Genomic DNA, 24,121 nt, shown 5'->3' on the forward strand with positions numbered 1-24,121 from the left:
ATTGACGCGAAATAAGTTTGCACGTGTTGACACGGGACCCTTAAGGCGAGAAGGACGAAGTTCGTGGTTGCGCGCGGGCTCTCCGAGGACCAGCCATCGCTAAAGGCAGACGTCTTTGCGAATCTGTATTTTGCCAAACTGTTTTAGTTGTAATAGCTGGGTGACAATATTTTGAGTAAGAGTCACAAATTTCTGGGCATAATCATTGATAGAGGTCTCTCGTGGAGCCCATACTTTATTTATTTGAAACAGCGCCTGACAGCAATCTCCCAGCTTTTCAATTTCCTGGGCGGAAAGACTTGAAATTTTACAGGACTCTTTTTCTTGGCTTCTTGAGATACAGTTGGCCCGTACTAACCAACACTTGCAGGACAAATCTTCGTGCTCTACAAACTATTCAACCTCGGACGCACAGGCTTGTCTTGGTTTGCCTAGATGCTCATCAAGAGTGTCGACTGTTGCAATCGCCCGAGACCAACCAATACAAACGCACGTTGCTGCGGAAGTGCAGAGAGTGCACATTAGTCATTTGCCCGAGCCCGTTCCCATCATCTTGCAACACTACCGTCAGAAAGGCCGCAAGCATCAATTTGTATCACGATATCGGATTATTACACGCGCCTTCCATCATGCTTCACCCCGCACGCAACGACTCCTACATGGTGTTTGGCTCAACCTGCAGTGCACCTCACCATACTAGGAATCAGAAAAAAACCTGAGCTGTCACCAAATACATATATATACCGATGGTTCCACCTCACCTACCAGCTCAACTGCCGCATTCGTCGTTCCAGCCAAGAACGTTACAGTTAAATTCAAATTGTCGCACACGACTACATCTACATCGGCAGAACTTGCAGCTCTCCATGCCGCTATGATGTACATCACCGAAGAGCCTACAGAGAAATGGGTCGTATTTTGTGACTCAAAGGCAGCCCTTCACAGCATCAAGTCCGCATTACGTCCCAGAACTTACGAGCAAATGACATCTGAAATCAGGGAACTGCACCACCATGCTCTGGAAAGTGGACACCACATTATATTTCAGTGGATTCCTGCTCACTGTGGCATCGTCGGCAACAACCTAGCTGACAAGGCTGCCCGGTGTGCCCACGAAGATACCAAGACGCGTCCAACACCTTTGGCGAGGTCGGACGCTGCCAGAGAACTTCGCCAACTTGCGCGTAAGAAGTCCCAAGATCTCTGGATTTCAAGTGGCCTAAATTGCAGATTACGTAAACTGGACCCCACGCTACGGCTACAACTGCCATCTAGCCTTCCCCGCGGCGAAGCAACCTTGTTGTGTCGCTTGTGGCTGGGAGTGGCGTTCACGAACGCATACTCCTACCGTATGGGAATGGCCGAGAGCCCGATGTGCGACTCCTGTGGGTGCGAGGAGACCATCGAGCACCTATTGTGTACCTGCCCTCGCTACGATGTCCAACGCCTCCCTCTGCGGGCAACTTTACGCAGACTGGACTCGAGATGTTTCACCGAGTCAAAGATACTCGGACCGTGGCCACACCCGTCACTAGCTCGAAAAGCGATTCGTGCACTAGTGCGGTACTTGAAGTGCACGGGCTTAACAGACCGTTTATAGTGTCCTTGTGTATGGTGTCGCTCCCACACGTACTCAGTGCTTCCTCTCTCCCTTTCTTCCTCTTTCTATTCCCCTTTCCCCCACCCCCAGTGTAGGGTAGCAAACCGGATGCTGTTCTGGTTGACCTCCCTGCCTTTCCTACCCTTGTTTTCTCTCTCTCTTATACAGATGTATCAGGAACTCTCCAGTATTCATCTCCAGTGGTTTTCCCAGTGAGAGCCACCACCATCAGTTTCAAGACGTGTCATCCAAAGAAATCAACGGCTGTCGAACTTGCAGGTGTTCGCGCTGGCCTTCTCCTCGTCAGCCAAAAACATTCTCGAAAGTTGTCCATATACAGTGACTCGAAGGCAGCACTGCAGTCTTTACTATCAGCCCTGTGGCACGGACCACACGAACAACTGGTATTAGAGATTAGAGAACTAAGCTATGCCTTGGCTGAGAAAGGACACCACGTGACATTTCAGTGGCTTCCAAGCCACTGCGGCGTCATAGGTAACGAGCACGCCGATAACGCTGCTCGGTCAGCTCTTGAAGGCGATAAAGAGGAGTCGATACAGTTACCAACGACAGATGCCGCTAGAAAACTTCGAATGCTCACCCGGAATATCCCGTTCTTCATGCAGAACGCACGAAGTGTTCAAAGCAACCGGCTGCTCTTCTCTCCGCCTTCAAATCCGAGCTGGACTCTGCCAACGCGAAGCTACCTTGCTTTGTCGAATCAGGTTAGGAGTGGTCTTTACAACGCCTTTTAACGCGATAGCGTTAAGGAGCTCGTGTCGCAGAAAAGCTGGTGTCGTCGGAGTCGGTGTCGGCGGCGTTGGCCGTGAGTGATATATCCCAGAAGGCACTTCATAAATAAATAAAGATCTTGCAAGATGGGCTGGTGGGAATCGAACCAGGGTCTCCGGAGTGTGAGACGGAGACGCTACCACTCAGCCTCGAGTTCGTTCCTTCAAAACGGGACAAAAACGCCTCTAGTGAATGCGGTGTTGCCTTAGGAACGTGCCGTAGAAAGTTATACTGCGGTGTATATCGGTAATTATGACCATGTAACTTACAGAAGTCGCAGTTTCACGAGTAGGGAAGTACGTTTCCGCTACATTTCTTCTGCGCTCTGCGCACACGCAGAGCCATCTTGCAGCAAACACAGAAGACCCCCTCCTCGCAATGTACGGCGCGGCCCCGACACGTGGCGCGCCACTCGCTCCATGATCGCGTCCGCCTTCATGGCGCGTCGGGGCCCGGCTATCTGTGCCGATCGCGACGTTTGGCTGGCGTGGAGCGTTTCTGTAGGCGGTGCGAACAGGGTGCGATAACGCTATCGCGTTCCTCTCTTGAAGGCGAAGCTTAAGCGTCCTCCAATTTTTGCTTTCCGAATCGGATGGGCCGACGACGCCTCGTGTGATTACTGTGGTAGCGACGAGACTCTTCAACGCCTGTGACTATCCTGGCTACAATTTTCAGAGACGATCGCTCGCAATCGCGATAGCGCACCTGACCTAGGACCTTTAACAAAGTAAGCCACTTTAGAATGCCTACATCACAATCCATAGCAGTGGAGGTCGACTAGGGCCCTGTTGCAGTTTTTAAAGACAACAGACTTGGACAAGCGGCTATACATGAACTGATGTTTACAGGGCCACAAGTGTTACGGTGTTGTGCGGTGACTGTTTGCGGTGGCAGTGACCGAATGTGATTGTATCTGTGCTCCTTTTCTCTCTCTTTCTCTCTCTCTCTCTCTACTTTCCTGTGACTTTACATCCCCTCCTCTCTCTCCACAGCATAGGGTAGCAAGCCGGATCTTCGCCTCTGGTTGGCCTCCCAGCCTTTCCTCTTTCTTCTCTCTCTCTCTTTCTTGATTTGAAACTCTTGCGAGCAGCGCATATTGTGCACCGCTATCAAGACTATGCACATTAAGGACGTTGCTCTGACACATGTCGCGCATTCGTGTCAGCACCGACGTGTTTTGCAGCGCCTTCAGGATCGCCATCTGTTGCAAATCGGAGAACGACAACGGCCCGTATTGATCTGCCCCCGCCCCCCTTCCCCATACTGTCATCGCAAAAAGCACAATACACCGAAACAGTTTTTTATTCGCGGGTGTTTGGGCGCCCGCCAGTCACTAAAGTGATAGGCAAGTTGTAATGTCGGTCTCCATTGAGATAGCTAACCGCAGACCGCACTTATGGCGCAGAAGTTTTGCGAATGCGTACCGAGCATCCTGTATGTGTCCGAGTCAGAAGATGGACTGAAGTTCTCAGACATCCAGAGAGGAATTTCTAAAACTGCAGAGTTACGAAAGAAGGCTCACAAGCTTGCTACAACGCAAAGTACACATGCCTCGTGGCTCTGAAGAGTACACTTGATGGGGTGCTTGAATTGAGGGCGGGCGATGCTAAATTACAGCTTTTGCTGAAATGGCTGTGCCATGTGGTGCTTTGAAGCCAGAAGTCTACTCGAACGGCGAGTGCAATACGCAAAGTCGGGTCGCATGGTGCAACAATTTTCCCGACGCCACATTCCGCTGCAACGTAACACAGGTGTACTGGCTTCAAATATGACACTGAACCGAGTTTTCCCGCTTCCATATAATACCTGTGGACGCGATCCGAAATTGTGCGTTTGTCTGTTACAAGAGTCGCAGTACATTTAGTTTGGTTCAGCGGCCGCCTAATGTATCAGTATTTGAATAGCGACGCTCGAGTTATTTGTGGGTTTTCGTATAAAATGTTTGGATTTGTGGGCAAGTATAGTGCGGCTCTGAATTGTGGTTAACTTGCTTTAAGGGCGTCTGCTTCAGAAGGGCCTCTGGTTCGAGTGGATTATTCGAGGGAAAGACCAATAGCCTTCCCACTTTCAAGGCAATTAAAAATACAGATTTATATGCTCGTAATATCTTCTACGAAACTTAGGATACCCGTTACTCGCACAAATATTAGCATTTAATAATTATATCAAATTTTACTACATTACATAACGGGAGTAGAGAACTCACCCAGTAAAAGATGTGTGAGCAGGAAATGCCCGAGGTGATTTGCTTGGAAAGTGGCCTCGAAGCCATCCTCGGTCTCCTCTCTATTCGGAGGCGCTGTGTAGAAAAATAAAGAGAGGAACATTGTAAGTGGGATACGGCTAACGAAGGAGCACCATAAAACTGTTTTCTACAAGCATATCATTTATTGCAAGCAATCTACAAGCATATCATTTATATCATATCATATAGAATATCATAATGTTGAGTCGAACCCTGGCCCAATGAGCAAGACTGAGTCCGCTGCTTTCGAATCCGCCCTGGAGACAATTGAAAAATTGGAATCTGGGCTGAAGTCAGTTCTGCTTGAATTTAAGGGCATCAAGGACGAACAAGCCGCTACTAACGAAGAAATCAAAAAACTTTTAGCGAGAGTCACTGCACTTGAAGGTAGTGGAACCATAACTGCTACCACTGAAGCGCTTCCCCCTCAGAATACCCTGCAAGATATTTCAAGCCAGCTACAGCGAATAACAAACAGATGTGACGATGCAGAAAACAGATTAAGACGATCGAACTTATTATTTTTCGGGATCGAGGATGACGAAAAAGAAGATTGGGCCACGTCTGAAGAAAAAATTAAGAAGTTTTGCGAAGAAAAACTCGAACTTCCCACAACCAGTATGCAGTACGAACGGGTTCATCGCCTAGGAAAATATTCTACTGAAAAAAAACGGCCTATAATCGCAAAACTGTGTTCATTCAAGGACAAGCAAAGTATCCTGTCCGCAGCACGTAAACTTAGGGGGACAACGTTTTCAATTGGTGAAGACTTCGCGCCATCAACACGTGTGGCTAGAAGAAAGCTGGTAGCTTTTGCCAGGCCACTTGAAAAGCCTTTTAAGTTGGTGCTCGACAAGCTCTATATAGACAAACAAGTATATGTCTACGACACCGCTAGCGACTCAGTAAAACAATCTACCAGATAGCTAGACACAAGCCCAAGCTCGCAAAATAATCAGTTGCCTTTCTTGCCGCAAGCCGCTCTCTCGCTCTCAGTGGCCTACACTAACATCCGAAGTTTGCTACCTAAACGCGATACACTTTGTGGCTTTTTAGACGATAGTGACTCTGACATAATAGTACTAACTGAGACGTGGTTGAATCCAGATATCGACGACAATGAGATCCTGCCAACAAATAATCTTTACAAAATTTATAGAAACGACCGCATAAATAGGCGCGGTGGGGGTGTACTTATCGCCATTAAAAAAACCCTTCATTCATATTTTATCGATTCAGGCTCATCTCTCGAGATTGTGTGGGCTGCTTTTTTCTATGTCCTCCAGTGCTGTACTAATTGGCGCCTGTTACCGGGCACCAGATTGCAACCATTCCTTTTTGAGTGACTTGCGGGACAGTGTCACTAAAGCGCTCCAGCTGTGTCCATCCAACCACGTTTATCTTCTTGGTGATTTCAATTTTCCGCTTATCGACTGGGAACATATGTCATCTTCATGTAACGCGTCTCTGGAACTAATCAATCTAACGTTAGATTTTAACCTGTTCCAAATAGTGAAGGCCCCTACACGCACTTCCAATATCTTGGACTTGGTTTTCACAAACGCTCCTGACACAATTACTTCCATTTCAAATATGAGTGGCTTTAGTGATCATAACCTCATCCAACTAGCTGTTAGCATCCCGAAACCCGTGTCTGGCACAACAACTAAACAAATTCGCGATTATAACAGAGCAAATTACGATGAGATTAACTCCCAACTAGAAGAATTTTTTTGCCAAGTGCTACTACCTTCATTTCATTGTCGATCCGTAAACGACAACTGGGTGCTCTTCCGGGACAAATTAACAGCATTAGTAGACCGTTACGTCCCGATAGTCTCCATAACTAACGACAAATCCAGCCCTTGGTTCAACAAGTCTCTTCGCAAACTAAGGAATAGAAAGAAGCGTTCTTATAACAGGGCTAAACGCGTGCGCACTGCTGAGGCTTGGCAGATATACAAAGACAGTTTAAACAATTACTGCTCAGCGATATCTTCCGCCAAAGATAAATATTACTCTCAAGACCTACCATCGCTGCTAACTTCCAATCCCAAAAAATTTTGGCAAACCATATCTCCGACAAGAGATACTAACACCATAACTTTGCACGGAACAGAAAACATACCTATTCCTAGCGCCGATTGCCCCACCGTATTCAACACGTTTTTTTCATCTGTTTTCACTCAGGAGGACTTTTCCAATGTTCCAACTTTTCCGGAACTTGATGCCGCATACATGGAACCAATCGATATCACTGTTGAAGGCGTTAAATTACTCATTGGTAACCTCAAAATATCTACTTCCGCCGGCATTGACAACATTAATTCTAAGATTTTAAAAAACACCATCACTGCCTCAAGCAAGATCTTATGCCATATTTTTCAACAATCCCTAGCATCTGGAAAGTTACCCACTGATTGGTTAATAGGAAAAATAATACCAATTCACAAATCTGGAGATGTTCATACACCTGACAACTATCGGCCCATATCTTTAACCTGCATATGTTGCAAAATGCTCGAGCACATAATCACTTCCCACGTGTACAGCCACCTAGAAGCTCACAATTTCTTTTTTTCTAATCAGCATGGTTTTAGGAAGGGATTTTCTTGTAACACGCAATTGTTTGAACTAACGACTGACTTGCACTTTAACATGGACTGCAACCTTCAAACTGACTGTATCTTTCTTGACTTTTCTAAAGCTTTTGACCGCGTGCCCCACTGTCGCCTAATTTCTAAATTATCTGCCCTACGGCTTGACTCTTTAACATTATCCTGGATTCGTAATTTTCTTTCTTTTCGAAAACAGTTTACTGTTGTTAACAACTTCTCTTCCCCGTCTTCTTCTGTTAGCTCTGGTGTGCCACAAGGCAGCGTCCTCGGCCCCTTACTCTTCTTAATCTACATTAACGACTTACCCACCCAGATTACTTCCTGCATGCGCCTTTTTGCCGATGACTGCATAATCTACCGTCCTATTCACACGACTGACGATCACTTGAAACTTCAAGCAGATCTTAACCTTATCGCTAACTGGTGTAACAAATGGCTCATGACACTAAACTTTACAAAGTGCGAGGTGATGTGCTTCAGCCGAAAATGTCTAAATTCTAAATATTCGTATCACCTTAATAACACTATGCTTACCCACACTTCATCATATAAGTACCTTGGTGTTGTTCTTACAGATAATCTTTCATGGGCCCCACACATCACTTCTACATGCGCGAAAGCATCACGTTCTCTTGGCTATCTACGACGCAACTTGCGAAATTCCCCGCCAAACATTCGAAAACTCTCTTTCCAAACATTCATTTTGCCACAGTTAGAATTCGCCTCCCCAATTTGGTCTCCTCATCAAAATTATCTAATAAATATGACGGAAATGATACAAAACAGAGCAGCCCGGTTCATATCCCGTAACTACAGCATAAACTCAAGCATTACACAAATTAAACTAGACCTACTGTTGCCGCCTTTAGATATCCGCCGCAACATCGCTCTTCTCTGCTTATTCCACAAATATATTTACACTAATAAACGAACCCGGTTACAACTACAAACACCCCACTCTTTTTCACGCAGATTACATAATCAGTTCAGTTTCATGCGCATATACGGTAAAACAAATGCATTTATTTCATCTGCACTACCACGTGCCATTCGTCTCTGGAATGACCTCCCCGATAATATAGCCTCCATATCTAATCCCGACACGTTCCGCTCTCAGTTACTCATGCTTTTCCCATTTAATACCGTTCACGAGTAACCAATCTAGTGTACGTTATCGTGCATTTTTGCCATGTTGTATATCATTTTCATAAACGGTATTACTTTGCTCTGTTAACAATAACAAGTGTTCGTGTGCCTTCAGATATTGCTTTGTATTCCTAGTGCCTTCAATATTGTGTAACACAGTAATCTTTTATAGCACTGATCCTGTTGGAAATTTGTACTTTATACCTTTACTCTTTAATATGCCCCCCTTACTTTATGCCCTGCCATAGGGCCTGTAAGGTTCTTTTGAATAAATAAATAAATAAATTAGGAATCCTGGTGCCTACTCAGATCTTTTGGGAAGCGATGAGTGAGTCTCACTAATCTAAGCAGCAAAAATCGTCCTACTAAGTAATGTACTCCCTATTTACGAGTTGTTCTATTCGCCATTATCTGTTATAATGTTGGAACAGTTATCAATACCTTAAGCTCTTCTGCGGCTGACCTATTCTAAATTGTGACAGTATTTTTACCCTAATATTTTCACAAAGTTCCTTCCATGATCCGACATCTCATCTACATACGTCACCTCCACACCTCCAGCTGAAATGTCCCGCTCTGAGGTGGCGACACTGTTGCGTCGCCTTTAGCTCAGGTTGACATTTACTCGTTCATCAACATTATGGGTGACAAGCTCATGTGCGACTCTTGTGGAACAACAGGAACTAATGAGCATATTTTCCTTCTTTGTGGCCGGTACGACATCGGGCGTGAAGTCCTCCGGACAGCATTAAACTGGCTACTGTGTAGACAAGTTTTCGCAAATGAAGATCCTTGGACCATGGTCGTGCGTGTCGATGCCACAGAAAGCAAGGAGAGCGTTATCGCAGTACCTTATGTCGTCAGGTTCCTGCGACCGTTTATAGAATCATTGCGCACTTTCCAGTGCACTATTGCGCTCTCCCTTTCTCTTTTCGTCCCTCCCTCTCATACAGTGCAGGGCATCAAGCCGGACGCCTCTCTGCCTCCCTGCCTCTCTTCTGTTTCCCACTTGGCGGCGTTCACAGCTCGGGCTCTGCACACGGCCGATAAGATGTGAATAGTGTCGAGTGAAGGCGGCGCCAGGCGATTCATGCCAGAGTCCCACAGGCGCCTGTGGCGATGGTCTAGTTGGTCCCATTATAGTCTGTTGAGCAATCTCGTAAGAGCGCAGTCAAGAGAAAGTTGACATCACTTCGCGAGTATGGAATCTTTACCTCGACGACTTTAGAAACAGTGATTTCTGCTTCTGTATCAGCTAGCTCGTTGCCGACCAAGCCACAGCGACAACGTACCCATTGGAAGATAATTGAGTGACCGTTCCTGTGCGCAAGATGAAATATCTGTAGAACGTCTAATGCTAGCACATAATACTGGCCTCTTATCTAGAAAGAATCAATGGCTTGCAGTGCTGATTTTGCGTCCGAAAGTACGGTCTATGTACGCGGTGTCAGACAGGAGATGAAGTTGACAGCTTTCGGTATTGCAAGAAGTTCTGCAGCTGTTGAAGATTATTTGTCATCCAATGTGTATTAGCGGGACGTGCCCAAGTGAGGGATCACAAAGGCCGCTGTCGAGGAACATGAACCGACAGAACCATCGTATAGCACAGCCAAATGGTCCAAGATGAGTTGTTCAAAGCCAGTGGAAGGGACACGCGACTTCCTCGAAATCCGAGGTATGTGAAGGGGCACCATTGGCCTATGCAGTGCCCGTGGTGGCGCTTCAGAGATGACGGTAAATTAAATTCTGGACTTTTACACCATTGTGGGGGACTCCGAATTAATTTGCCCACCTGAGGTTCTTTAACATGCCCAGAATGCACGGGATACGGGCGTTCTTGCAATTTGCCCCTAACGAAATGCGGCCGCCGCGGCCGATATTTTCTCCCGCGTGCTCATGCTTTTATATCAGCGCAACACCATAGCCGCTAAGCCACCGCAGCGGGTAGATGACGGTAGGTAAGAAGTTTTAGGCCATTATATGCCTATGAGTAGTGAGACATGTTTGTATCGTGTCTTATAAAGACAAGTGCATCATGTTAACACCTTTTCAACTCAGCATTATTGCAACGATGTAATCAACAAACATGTCCCCGAAAGCTATCTTACACGTGTTTCCTCTTCTACACACAACGCATAAATAGTTGAGAAAATAAACCAACGAGGTTCTGTGTTGACTGACACTTGACTCGATTGCATTCTCTGCGCGAACGGCACGCAACATGGTATCAGAAGTGCGTGGCCACCCGTGATGGAATTCTTAAAGCCTCCTGAACCGTTACGCCTGAGTGGCGACATTGCCAAACGATGGAAACTTCTTAAGCAAAAATTCGAGCTTTTCCTAGCAGCCTCGGGATGATAGCACGAAGACTGCCCTACTGCTCAGTTTGAGAGACGATGATGTGTTGGAAATCTACGACAACTTCACTTTCACTGAAGACGCTGAAAGAGTGGACTATGCGACCATTATCAATAAATTTGATGAGTTGAGCATTTGATGAGTTGAGTATGAGATGAGTATTCATTACTTCTCTCCACCTTGCAGGTTTCCGCAGAACTACTACGTGAAACACTTGGCTTTGCTTCGTGTTGTCAACAAATTTGACCTGGCCCTGCCATCTGCTAGCCGCCTGGTTAGCTCAGATGGTAGAGCGGCTGCCCCGGAACGGCGGTGGCCCCGGGTTCGAGTCCCGGACCAGGACCAATTTTTCTTCAACTATGACGCTTTTCTTTAGAGGAACCCGTATGGGTTTCCTTTGTAGCAATTGCTACGAACAGGTGGATGTCTGATTTTCCCTTTATTCATTACTTCTCTCCACATTGCAGGTTTCCGCAGAACTACTACGTCAAACACTTGCCTTTGCTTCGTGTTGTCGACAAATTCGACTTCGCCCTGCCATCTGCTAGCCCTGGTTAGCTCAGATGGTAGAGCGGCTGCCCCGGAAAGGCGGTGGTCCCGGGTTCGAGTCTCGGACCAGGAAGAATTTTTCTTCAACTATGAGGCTTGTCTTTAGAGGAACTCGTATGGGTTTCCTTTGTAGCAATTGCTACGAACGGGTGGATGTCTGATTTTCCCTTTATTCAGTACTGCACAGCGCAGGTGAATGAAACACATGAGCGGTACGTATTTCGACGACAAGTCCAAGCAGAAGGTGAGCCCTTTGTGCCATTCGCAAGGGACCTGAGGCACCTGGCGAAATCTTGCAACTTCGGTGTAATTGAAAATTCAATGATCCGTGACCAAATTGTATTTGGAACGACTGACGACAAAGTGCGCCAGAAGCTGCTATGGGACCAGGAATTGATACTGGCGAAAGCTGAGCAGGTATGCAAAGCCACCGAGTTGCCAGACGCACAAAATCAACTTTGGGCACGTGAACAGCGCCAAGTGGACCGTATCCAAGCAAGGCCAAATGAAACTGGTGCGTCCGCAGTATTTAAATGCAGTAGGTGTGGTCGGGAGCACGGCTCGAGGAATTGTCCGGCGTTTGGACGCACCTGTAAAAGATGCGGAGGCAAGAACCAGTTTGCAGTACAATGCAAGAGCAACAGACAAGTGGGCGAAGTCATTGCTGACGAAGACTTCACGATTCTCGACGTAGCGGTAGATACTGTCGAAAGGCATCGTGACTGGGTAAAGCAAGGACTAGTCGGCAGCAAGCACATCAACTTGAAAGTGGACACCGGTGCACAAGCCAACCTTCTGCCGCATGGTATGTACCGCGAACTACAGCGAGCTGCACAAATAAGAGAAAGTAATTCAGTGCTACGCTCCTATGGTGGGAGGAATCATCAAGCACTTCGGTGTAGCCAGATTGAAGGTCACAGTCGGCAAGACGGCGACTGAAGTCGACTTCTTCCTTGTAAAGAAGGGACGCGCGATTATTGGTCTCGAAGCATGCGAACGCCTGGGGCTCTTCGTCAGGTCGGTTGATGCAATAAAAACAAAAGGAACTACAGAGTTTATGCAGGAATACAACAATGTCTTCACCGGCAGCGGATGCCTTCCGCGGCTAGACAAAATGGTATTGCGACAAGAGGCCGTATCTACGGTCCAGATGACTAGACGAGTACCCCTGGCGCTGCTGAAACCACTGCGGGCTGAACTCGACCGGATGCTCAAGGCAGGCGTCATTGCCAAGGTTGGAGAGCCAACAGACTGGGTAAGTCCGTTAGTCATCGTCAAGAAGGACGGTCAGCTGCGTATATGCATGGATCCTAGGGAAATTAATTAAGGTCTCAAGCGGGAGCACTTACAGATGCCTCGCCGCGATGGCATAGAAGCCGAGCTTGCGGGGGCGCGATATTAAGGTTAAAAGAATCCTTAAAAAACAACCGTAGAAAGAGACGACTTCTGGCTTGGATTGCTCAGTTACAGGTCATGTCCTCTGCAAGACGGCAGATCGCCAGGTGAACTGCTATTTCGTTGACGGCTTCGAACGCCATTGCCGAATTTTTTCGGAGGTGCCCAGCACGTCTGTGCGGAAGCATCAACAGACGGAACAGCCGAGACACTCCCTGGCTCCTTTGCAGAAAGGACAAGTCGTGCGAGTGCTCGGAGACCGATGGGATACCAAAGCCAGAATGATGCCAGCAGAGCAACCAAGGTTCCTACCGAGCAGGCAGAGACAGAAGACGGCAGAATGCTGCGTCGGAACCGGCAGCACCTTCTTGCGACAGCCGAACCATTCAACATGTAGTTATCTACCGAAGATTTCACGGACGACGAAAGCGATAACAACGGCATTGTAAGCCAACATACGTCGTCAACCGCATGTGCACTGATATCAAGTGAGACAAGTCCGCTTTTGAGGAGATCAACACGGCAAAAAAGACCTCCACAGCGCCTCCAATACGGCAGCAATTTTAAGCAATGTTCGTAACCCCCTCGCAATTCCGTTCGATAATACGGTATTTTCATTTTGGTGTTTGTACAGAAACGAGGATGTATCGTGTTTTATAAAGGCAAGCGCAATGTTAACATCTTTTCAACTCAGCATTATTGCGCATGCCCACTAACAATGGAACAAACATGCCCTCGAAAGCTATCTGAACGTGTTCCCTCTCCTACCCCCAAGTCATAAATAGTTGAGCAAATAAAGCAACGGGGTTCTGTGCTGACTGACACTTGATTCGATCGTATTCTTTGCGCGAAAGCCACGAAACAATGTTGAGTAGGAGCAGCTTGGCCGGTTTCCGTGAATTGAAGAAAAAAATGAAATTATGGGGTTTACGTGCCAAAACCACTTCTGATTCTGAGGCACGCCGTAGTGCAGGACTCCGGAAATTTCGACCACCTGGGGATCTATAACGTGCGCCTAAATCTAAGTACACGGGTGTTTTCGCATTTCGCCTCCATCGAAATGCGGCCGCCATGGCCGGGATTCGATCCCGCGACCTCGTGCTGAGCAGCCTAACACCATAGCGGCTGAGCAACCACGGCGGGTGTGAATTGAAGACGAGGGATAGTGTGCATGTCGAGTCAGCAGTCAGAGCTGAAGCGGCTCACAAGAAAGGTACACTTCAGTTGGATAGGTCCAATTCTATGGGTTCGATTGAATAGGCCAGCTTAAAGCTCTGTGCAATGTAATCAGGAACGTGCGCCAATTGGCTCATTTCATTGCTTATACTTAACAAAACGCTACTTAGAAATTACAATGGTGGTCTGTCGATTAGCAATCAATGTAAATCATCCTTCGTTCTGGCTACGTATTGAAATGCACTTGAAAACACAACCCGATTACTAGCCAATCTTCACACGTGTATGAGCATCAATTAATTAATTTATTCATTCATTTATTTATTTACTATACCTGAAATACCCCTGTGGGAGGGATTTTACATGAGCAGGGGGGTGTACACAAATAAGAAGAATAAAAAAAATCAATGGGTTTTACGTGCCAGAACCAATTTCTGATTATGAGGCACGCCGTAGTGGAGGACTCCAAAGATTTAGACCACCTGGAGTTCTTTAACGTGCACCTAAATCTAAGTATACGGATGTTTTCGTCCCCATCGAAACGCGGCCACCGTGGCCGGGATTCAATCCCGCGACCTCGTGCTGAGCAGCCCAACACCATAGCCACTAAGAAACCACGGCGGGTGGCAGAAATACAACCTACTGCAGTAAGCTCTTAAATCAGTTACATAAATAGCAGAAAGAAAACACAGACACCGACAAATATTGTTTTTATTGTGAACAAAAAAAAGAAGACGAAGTTGTGAAATTAATATGGACAAAGCATGGTAAATTAAAAACAGCACAGAGCTCAAGAACACCCCAGTAAGACATAGACAGAACCATGCATGGTTACCATGGTAAAGGAAATGCTACAGATACTACAAGCAGATGACCCAATCAGGCAGGAAGGGATTCAGTTGCGCTGCTTCCTCACAAACGAAATCAAATCAAACTATTCACTGCCTGTGATGCGTAGCTGCGAAATTTTACACAGTTGCTGGCTGTCACCACGGCGCTAACGCCTGTGGAAAAATTATAGTGACGTTTCGCTTCGTGAACGCGGGTTACGCGTATGGGTTTCTAAGTTATGCTGTCTTGCCCGACACAGCTGCGTTGCCGCCTAGCACGTTCTTCGGGAGTCTCGTGCCTTGCGCTTCCCGACTACTTCGGGGTCTGTCGACTCGCGCTCGGCCTGCCGGCGCTTGCGTTGTTTCTCCCTCCTTGTCGCTCGGCCTCTCGATCAACAGACGAACCCGGTACAGCCATTAGAACGCGTAGCAACTGCAATGGGAGGTGAAGCTAGCGCTCACTCTGTTTTCCGTTCCCTTTGATTACCCCTTCCTTCTTCCTTTTTTGCTCTTCCTGAGCTGCGCTACAAGCCTAAAATAGTCATGACATACCAACTCGCCTAAACTGCCACGCTTCCGCCTACCATCCTCCTGCGCGACGCTCCGCCTCCTTCTTTCCTCCTCCTCAACGTGCTCCTCACCTTATACTCACCTTCTGCGGCGAGCGCTCCCCACCCCTTTCCACCCCAAGCGCCCTCCCCCTCTGGTGCTCGCTTCACTCTCCCAGCTCGGTGACCTCCGACTTGATCCCGCCGCAGTACTTGCGCGTCAAAGCTTGCGCGAGGCAGCCGTAGGTAACTCACACATCATGCCGGCGTTGAGGATGAGGACGTCCAGACGTGGCTCCGTGGCGAGCACGTGGCGGGCGAACTGCCGCACCGAGTTCAGAGAGCAGAGGTCGAGCTGCATGAGCACCACGCTACGGCCCGTCGAGGCGTGGATGTCATCCGCGGCCTCCTTGGCTTTGACAGGGTTACGGCAAGCCAGAATGACTCGCGCGTTTCGCCGCGCAAGCTCGCGCGCGGTCTCCTTGCCGATGCCTGCGAAATAAAAGTTGGCGAAGGATTTCCGAGAGTCTTTTGACAGCTGTCATTTGACATTTGCATTCTGTGTTAAGGAGACTTCTTTATTTGCGATCTATCCCTAGCACAGATGGGCGTGGACACACGCACGCATGTACGTGTATGCGTGTGAGAGAGAGGTAAAATAATACGTATAGGGTGAATATTATTGCTATACAATAATGAACTAGCTCTCACAACGCTATTTTCGTTTTTGTGAGTGCACTTACTTCGAATTGCCTTACTCGAAAATCTGTGAATTTGTCTTTTGAATTCGACCCCTGATCTATATTATCAGATGCAAATACAAAGCAACTCCTAAATGTGTTTGCTATGCACCCATGTACAGCGGTGATGCCCTGTTTCTCCGAGAAACTAAAACATTCTAATTATTCTTATTGAGTTCGGTTTTCCCTCTAATACGCCGGTACGTTTTAAAAGGCAGTGGAAATCCCTTGACCACAAGTATCAATTTCCCGGTGGATGCGGACCTGTGTTGGCTCCAGTTATGATGACTGTCTTTCCTGCCATGTCGACGTTGGAGGAGCATTTGCCGACGGTCAGCACCGTGTATAACTTGACAAGCAGTGAGATCAGCAGTGCCCCAGTCACGATGCCCAGCACAGTCCACAGCGGCAGCAACGCGTCCTTCTCGGCTGCCGCGACATCTTCCACTGGACCAGCCATGAGCCTGCGTGTCAGAGAGGCCGCCGTGATCGTGCGATGACCCCCGCTCGCATGGCAAGTGGTGGGGGAAACCCAGCTTTGCTATACACGCAAAGCATGCGCGCATCAACGTCCACCGAATTTGTGAATTTCGCGCGCGCCCACAGCAAGGAACTGGCATTTGCGTCTTGGCAATGCATGAATAACTGCGCACAGTATGAGCCCGAATGCCTCTTAAAGTGGCTTGATAAGGAGCTTGTTCAGGCAGTACATAACAATTGCAATATGCAGAAAACAGAATAACCACGTAGAGAAATCTGGCGTGCCTAAAGTCGCAAAGGCTTACCGTGAGAAATTGCCACGTTCTAGCGGCATTCATAAAGCAATATCTCCAGAATGACAAAATTGCTCTCGAGAAAGATGTTGGAAAGGAGCAAAACTAGAAAGAAAATTCGTGCGACATTCAACTTTGTGAAGATAGATCACCGACGAAGCTATGTAGCACACGACTAAGAGGTGACACAGAATTTTGAACAAAGGTACGAACACATTTATTGTTTTGATTGGTGGTCATCGTGACGAAAGATACGCACAAACAATTATTTTTTTACATCCGCGTTCATTCGGGTTATACATTCCTTATACACATTCGTGTTGTCGTTTCGCAACATACTGAGGCAAAGAATTTCATTCATTCATTCCTTTATTTCAGCATTCATCTTTCAGCATTCAGCATTTCATAACGAAATCACCGCACCAACTGTGCCGTGCCAGTGCTGTCCGCGCATTTGCAGAGGGGGGGCCAGTATGGTAACGCTGGCATGATGAGCGGCAACGGAGCCAGCTGGGGAAGAAGACGACCAACACGCGAGCTGAGGCACGAGCCATTGCTGCTGATGATGATAGTTTTGCTCGCACAGATTTGTGGACGGACACGTAAAATGCACGGAACCCTAGCCATAAACAGTTTTGCTGTAATATACAGCAGGTTCAGCTTTCAAGCTCGGCTGCGTCGCGCATGGCACTTGGGTAAAATTGTTCTCTGCGAAGGCAATACGGAACGTTATAGGCAGACAAATTGCGAACTATGTGAACTAGAACACTTTATTGTAAAGAAATATGGAAATTAGAACCGATTCTGCAATTCACATCAGTTATCTACTTCCACGCCTCTGACGTGGCGGAGTCTACACCCTGCACAGCTGTTTCTGTGTATTCCGCAGCTGCCTTTTGGAGGAAGTCGTCCCTCACGCATCTCCAACCTGGCGCTGTTCTCATAACCATCACCGGATTGGAACCTTTGGACTATGCAGTTTGCAGTATTTTATGACATTTTGCAACATGTATACCGCGTAATTATGCTTGTAACATGAGCCTCCGCTACTTGAAAGTGGCAGTTCCGAGCTCCTATTGCACAGAGTAACGAAATTTAAGTTGAGGTACCAGAATGACAGGAACGAAGGCGTGTACGTGATAACATTGTCGAAGAAAAGATCGTTCAGGAAAATGACAGAGGCGGTGTGGTCTTCGTAAGCGGCTCTACTACCAGTGTCAAATGAAGGACGCGGTATGTGCTGTGTGCCTTTCCTCAGAACGCATTACCCACACGGTCACGCGCTTAGAGTGGCCCAAGAAAAGAATAAAGAAAAAAAAGACCCCGATGACGAAGAAGCTGTCCCATGTATGCAAAGACTTCACGTGACATAACGTTGACATCAAAATCACCATGACGTACGGCTTAATGTGGTTGCCTAAGGGTTTCTTTTCCTTTGTTTTGTCACAAGCTCATGGCGCCCAGAAAACAACAGCTGTTTTGTTCTCGAGCAACGTAATGGTATTCTCTCTAACAAAGTGTTCTTGTCGTTATGCAGGTCGCTTACAAAGACAAGGCACGCCTTTTGAATGGTAATGCGACTTGAATGGCACGCGAAGGGTGCTGACGCGACATTGGATATATTTTGGGCCGTCTAGAGGTAAACCTCTCGAAGATGTCCTTGGAATTGCTGTCCTCTGACCACCTGTTGCAAGCGATACCAGAACAATGGAAGCACCTTCCCGGTGACATTGTTCTGGCTGTTTCTCACGCTGCGACTGGAGCGACGAAAATCGGTGCAGTCGCACGCGTTGCAATGCGATATTTAGAGGGCCGAATTCACGTGATGGCGATTTCAACAATGCCACTGGTGCGACGCCCAGGGTTGCTTGCTGCCAGGTTTTGTGGCACAAGCCGCATAATTCCTTTAATGTAATGAATAAAACATGCACATTATAATATTATTGACATGTCTTTATTAGGCGCAAACAGTAGGCGTCTTTTGTAATTTAAAAACGCTTTCAAGTTTGCCGATAATGGTAAAGCTCCCGACCCCGCAATGGCAACCCAATCAAGCCACCCCAGGCAACAGCAAGGGCACTACCGGCGACCACGCCACCGAACCCCCATCACAGGTGAGCTGGGCTGACGTAGCTTCCGGGGCGCGCGCGGGGGCAGAGGCAGCACCTAACATTAGAAATGGAGAGTTAGAAAAAATCTAGCAATGATGAAACAAATTATGCTAGAACATCATCAGCGGATTGTCGCTCTAGAAGAAGAAAACAGTAGACTGCGGAAAGAAAACATCACTCCTAAAAACGGGTGGGTTATCACACTAGATAGTATTGAGGAAAAAGAGGCAGAAATGGAAGAGGCTAACACGCCAGCCAAACGCAAACCACAGACGATAACGAGACGGTCACAGTTAAAAAGACAAAGTCCGTTGAACCTCTTGAGAAAGGACAGAATGAACTCGAAAGCAAAATTGACATTCTAGAAAAGAAACTAGACATCACAGATACACGCTTTAAAGACCTAGGCACGCAAATTACCCAGCAAGTTACACAGGCGGTTATGACGCAAATACAACATATTAACACAATCGCTACAAAATTTACCGATATTGAATCTCGTATGAAGACATGGGGACTACAAACCAGTGGAGGCAGCCCCATCAAAACAACCAGTATACCATATAATAAACCCTCGACACCTACGGTGGAGGCAACCGGGAAACTGTAACTTCCACCATGGATCGACACGACCATTACACTATCTGGCAATGGAATTGTCGCGGATACAGTAGAAAAAGATCCAACTTACATCAATACCTAATTAACAAGGAACATCCTGATGTCATAATGCTACAGGAGCCGCACAGTAAGACCAAATTATCTGGGTTGTTAGGGTTGGCGTCTGGCACCACGTGCACAAAGGGATTTCACCCGACCTTCTCTCACCATGCCTCGTCGAAATGAAGCATGACTTCCTAATTCGCCACGACCATTTCGATTGTCTGCCCGCCAGGCGGGAGCCCCGCAGTGTTTACAGGCCTCTTTTGTGCGTGCGTGCGTGCGTGCGTGCGCGTGCGTGCGTGTGCGTGCGTGCGCGTGCGTGCGTGCGTGCGTGTGTGTGTGTGTGTGTGTGTGTGTGTGTGTGTGTGTGTGTGTGTGTGTGTGTGTGTGTGTGTGTGTGTGTGTGTGTGTGTGTGTGTGTGTGTGTGTGTGTGTGTGTGTGTGTGTGCGCCTTGATATCATCGTTCTCCTGTGCAGCGTCATAAATTCATTAATTACAGCGCAACAGAAACAAAATAGACAAGAACGCAGTAAATCACATAGAGTACTTTGATCTTGTCTGCTGTCTATTTTTTGCGCTGTAATTAATAGTGAATACATTCCAACTCGTTCAGCTTTCAGTTCTTGCGTTCGGCTCGTGAGCCCACTTGTGTCTTGGAATTCTGCACGGCTATGTAGCGTGTAATTTAATTTCTTGGCCATGTGCTTGGAAGTCGCATGGCAATCCCCTGATTTTCGTGACAATGTTGTGTGATGTGTAGGCCCTGATAGTTCCTGCGGAATACATGCAGGCATGCAGGATGTCGTAGTCTGCAAATTTGCGCTGCAAAAGTTGCTTTGATTACTCTCAGTTCAGCTTTTCTGGTTGTGTATTTAATTCTATGTAGTGTCATACTACTGTTACACTGTTATTGCCACATCAGTCTACTATATGTGCATGATGTATGTTTGTGTTTTCATGATTAACAACCGCTTCTGTGTGTTTGGCAGTTGCATATAGTCTCGTGGCTTAATTGTTTACCCCCATATTGCACGGTATGGGCCTGTTGTGTTTCAAGTTCAGGTGCTCCTGAGGTTGTGCTTCTGAAAGGAGGGGTGGTCGTCTTTGTGGCTCATATGCTAGCTGGCGTAGTATCTTGCGACCAGGTTACGAGCTCTTGAGGCAAAGAAATTGTGCCGCAGGCTGCAACTCTTCCCTGTCTAGGTGCTTGTTCATTTGCTCTTTCTCGCAGAGGTCTTCAAGCTAGGTAAAGTTGGAAAGACCTGTGAGTACCCGACGCCTGTATTTGATGAGTTGTCTTTTTCGTGCGTTCCTGGTAATTCATACCATACAATACCTTAGACACAAGTACAGCATCTGCGATCTTTCATAGCATCCGCTCGTCCACCCCCGATCACTTTGAGATTATTCTCTTCCCCAGGTGTAAAATATCTGTCCACGGAAGGCATAATTATTTCGCCCGCGTGCTGGCTCTGCCATCTTAGTCTTATGCTAGCTGAAGATTCGTAGATGTTGACTTGCGGATACATTTGACTAGCTATGTGAAGCACAACGTGCAATATGGGGTATTTCTTGATTTTGGTCTTATTTCCAGCATCGATGTGTCAGTTTCAGTTTCAGTTTATTATTCGTTCATAACAATTTGTTACAAAATATGGTATACAGACAAGGGTCCCAAAGTCAGAGACTGCACCGGGACCCTTGGATTAGAAGTTATACAAAAAAATAAAGCGGAATACAGAGCAGAGAAACAAATCATGAAATAAGCAAAATATAACCAAGAAACTGAGTGACGACACACATAAAAGACAAAAGGAAGAGGAAAGATGCACAATCAATGGTAATTCCACAGCTTCTAAAGAGCAAAATAACATTGTAGGAAATTAATCAGACAGCAAATAATTCTTGAGTTCATATTTGAAAGAGTACAAAGTAGTTGACAACTTAATGGAATATGGAAGACTGTTCCAAAGTTTAAGCGCGCAAAAAGAGGAAGCCATCTTTCCGTAATTAGTATGACATAAAGGCAACAAGAAATTTCCTTGTGCCGCAAACCTTGTGTTATTGGGATTGAAAAGGAGATCAGAATTAACAAAGTTGTAAGAAACTTGTTGAGTTAGTAATTTGAAAAATAATATCGCTAAATGATAGTTAAACAAATCAGTAACTTGAAGATTGCGGTTTGTACGCAGTTGTGAAGAGGCGTTAGAGAAAAAATGGCTTCGCGTTATAATGCGGATAGCCTGATTTTGAATGTGCTGAATAGAGGAAAGCTGACTTATCAGAAAATGAGATGCCAGACTGGCTAAGAAAGTCTGCAATGTTGTGGAGAGCTTGTTGCATCATTCTTGATTTCTGTATAATATATTGACGCGTGTACTTATCTTTATCGGGCGACCACGTTTCGCCGCCTAACAAATGTAATCGCACAGCGCTGGATGCGCCTGCATGTATCCGAATTTTCTGGAAAGTTATCGATGCTTCCATCCGGCTGTCTGTTGTCGCAGAACCTTGTGTTATCTGATTTCATCGCGTAACGCGAATGGTGTAGAACTTTGTGGAAGGCACGCGGGTCCGAAGGATTAGTCTGGAACATTCGATGACTGCTGTATAAAAGCCGACGCGCTTGACCCGCTGATCAGATTTCCGACGAACGCCGACCTTGTTCGCCGCTATCGTTGTGCTATAAGTGTAGCCTGTTCTTGTGGGCACAGGTTCGCCCAATAAAAGTTAGTTTTTGCCTTTCACAATATCGCTACTGTGTTCTTAACGTCACCACCACGTGACATCTGGTGGAGGTGCTTTTCTTTCATGTACCGGACGCCCCCGACAAACCGTGATCCAAGCCCGGACCGCAAAGACAGCACCAACGTAGTCCCGGACCATCGAGCAAGCCGCCGTCTTCAACAACTGCCCCCGGAGCACGGACTTTTGCCTGAAACCAGGAAGATCACCACCAAGTCCACCCCAATGGCAGCCCCAGCATCTCCCATCGTGCTGCAGCAGCCCAGGGAGCCTCCGACGTTCCGCGGTTCAACGTTCGAGGACCCGGAAAGCTGGCTTGAGACATACGAGAGGGTCGCTGCTTTTAACAAGTGGAACAGCGACGACAAACTGCGACATGTCTTCTTCGCATTGGAAGACGCTGCCAGGACGTGGTTCGAGAACCGAGAAGCCACCTTGACGACCTGGGAGCTATTCCGAAGCGGCTTCTTGCAGACGTTCGCAAGCGTTGTACGCCGAGAACGAGCCCAAGCGCTATTAGAAACCCGGGTGCAACTACCAAATGAGACCACCGCGATTTTTACAGAAGAAATGAGCCGCCTATTCCGCCACGCCGACTCGGAAATGTCCGAGGAAAAGAAAGTCCGCCTACTCATGCGTGGTGTAAAGGAGGAACTTTTTGCCGGGATGGTACGAAGCCCACCGAAGACTGTCGACGAGTTTCTTCGCGAGGCCACCAGCATCGAGAAGACACTAGAGATGCGAAACCGGCAATTCGACCGCCGCACGAACTCGACAAACTACGCCGGGGTTCAATCACTGGCCACCGACGACCTACGCGAGACTATCCGAGCTGTCGTGAGGGAGGAGCTACAAAAGCTGTTCCCATCATCACAGCCTCAAGTGGCTACGATTGCCGACGCCGTGCGTCAGGAACTCCAACAACAACTTGGAGTAGCCCCTGAATCGCCGCAGCCTGAGCCGCAAGCGATGACCTACGCCGCCGTCGCACGCCGTCAAGGTCCCCCTCCGCGACCGCGGCAGGGCCCTGTCACGCCGCAATTCCGTCGTCCGCCGCCGCCGCCGCCAGCACGACCACCCGTCGCCCAGCGCACCTACGCGAGGAAGACGGGCATTTGGCGCGCTCCTGACCACCGCCCGCTCTGCTACCACTGCGGCGAAGCCGGCCATGTATACCGCCGATGCCCATACCGCGACCTGGGATTGCGAGGCTTCGCCGTGAACGCACAGCGCCCGAGGGAAGGTGAACGCCCTCGTGACATCGCCGACTACCTCGCCGCTACTCAGTGGAGCCCTCGACGACCGTCCCGTTCGCCGTCACCAGGCCGCTACCTGTCGCCGCAGCGCCGACCATACACCGGCCCAGCCCGGGGCCGCTCTGCGAGCCCATATCCGGAAAACTAAAAGCAGCAACCGATGGAGGTGCGGTTGCTGTTCGTCGAACTGACGAAGATCCTCCGCCGCCGACGAAGACGACAAAGAAACCATCTCGACGACCTAATGACGACACGCCGCCGTCCCGACAAAGTCAGGAAGCCAAGACTACACCGACGAAAGATGGCTTGACGACACGACGTTCCAGCTTCAGTTCAACACGACGCAGCCGTGATCCGACGCCAAGACCCAACTGCAACGCCAGACGAAGAACCACCGACCTCGACGTGCTTCTCGACGGCCACGCAGTCACTGCCTTAGTCGACACAGGGCCGATTACTCCGTAATGAGTGGACACATCGCCGCCCAGTTGAGGAAGGTTAAGACTGCATGGGAGGGCCCCCCAATTCGGACCGCTGGAGGACACCTCATTACGCCGACTGGAATCTGCACGGCA

At 47.8% G+C, this 24,121-nt stretch overlaps 1 protein-coding gene across 4 annotated transcripts in view; it reads right to left on the minus strand.

Moving 5' to 3' along the window:
• Positions 1 to 24,121, minus strand: part of LOC126543030 (retinol dehydrogenase 11-like) — a 139,184-nt gene that overhangs the window by 82,234 nt on the left and 32,829 nt on the right. For all 4 annotated transcript variants that reach the window (XM_050190178.3, XM_055077586.2, XM_050190177.3 and 1 more), the window contains exons 2-4: positions 16,262 to 16,461; positions 15,513 to 15,749; positions 4,599 to 4,691 (exon numbers count right to left, since the gene is read on the minus strand). In XM_050190178.3, the coding sequence (XP_050046135.1) occupies positions 4,599 to 4,691; positions 15,513 to 15,749; positions 16,262 to 16,457 (526 nt within the window). In that variant the 5' untranslated portion in view covers positions 16,458 to 16,461. The remainder of the gene's footprint in view (positions 1 to 4,598; positions 4,692 to 15,512; positions 15,750 to 16,261; positions 16,462 to 24,121) is intronic.

The sequence above is a fragment of the Dermacentor andersoni genome, chromosome 2 (assembly GCF_023375885.2).
Source record: "Dermacentor andersoni chromosome 2, qqDerAnde1_hic_scaffold, whole genome shotgun sequence".
NCBI lineage: Eukaryota > Metazoa > Arthropoda > Arachnida > Ixodida > Ixodidae > Dermacentor > Dermacentor andersoni.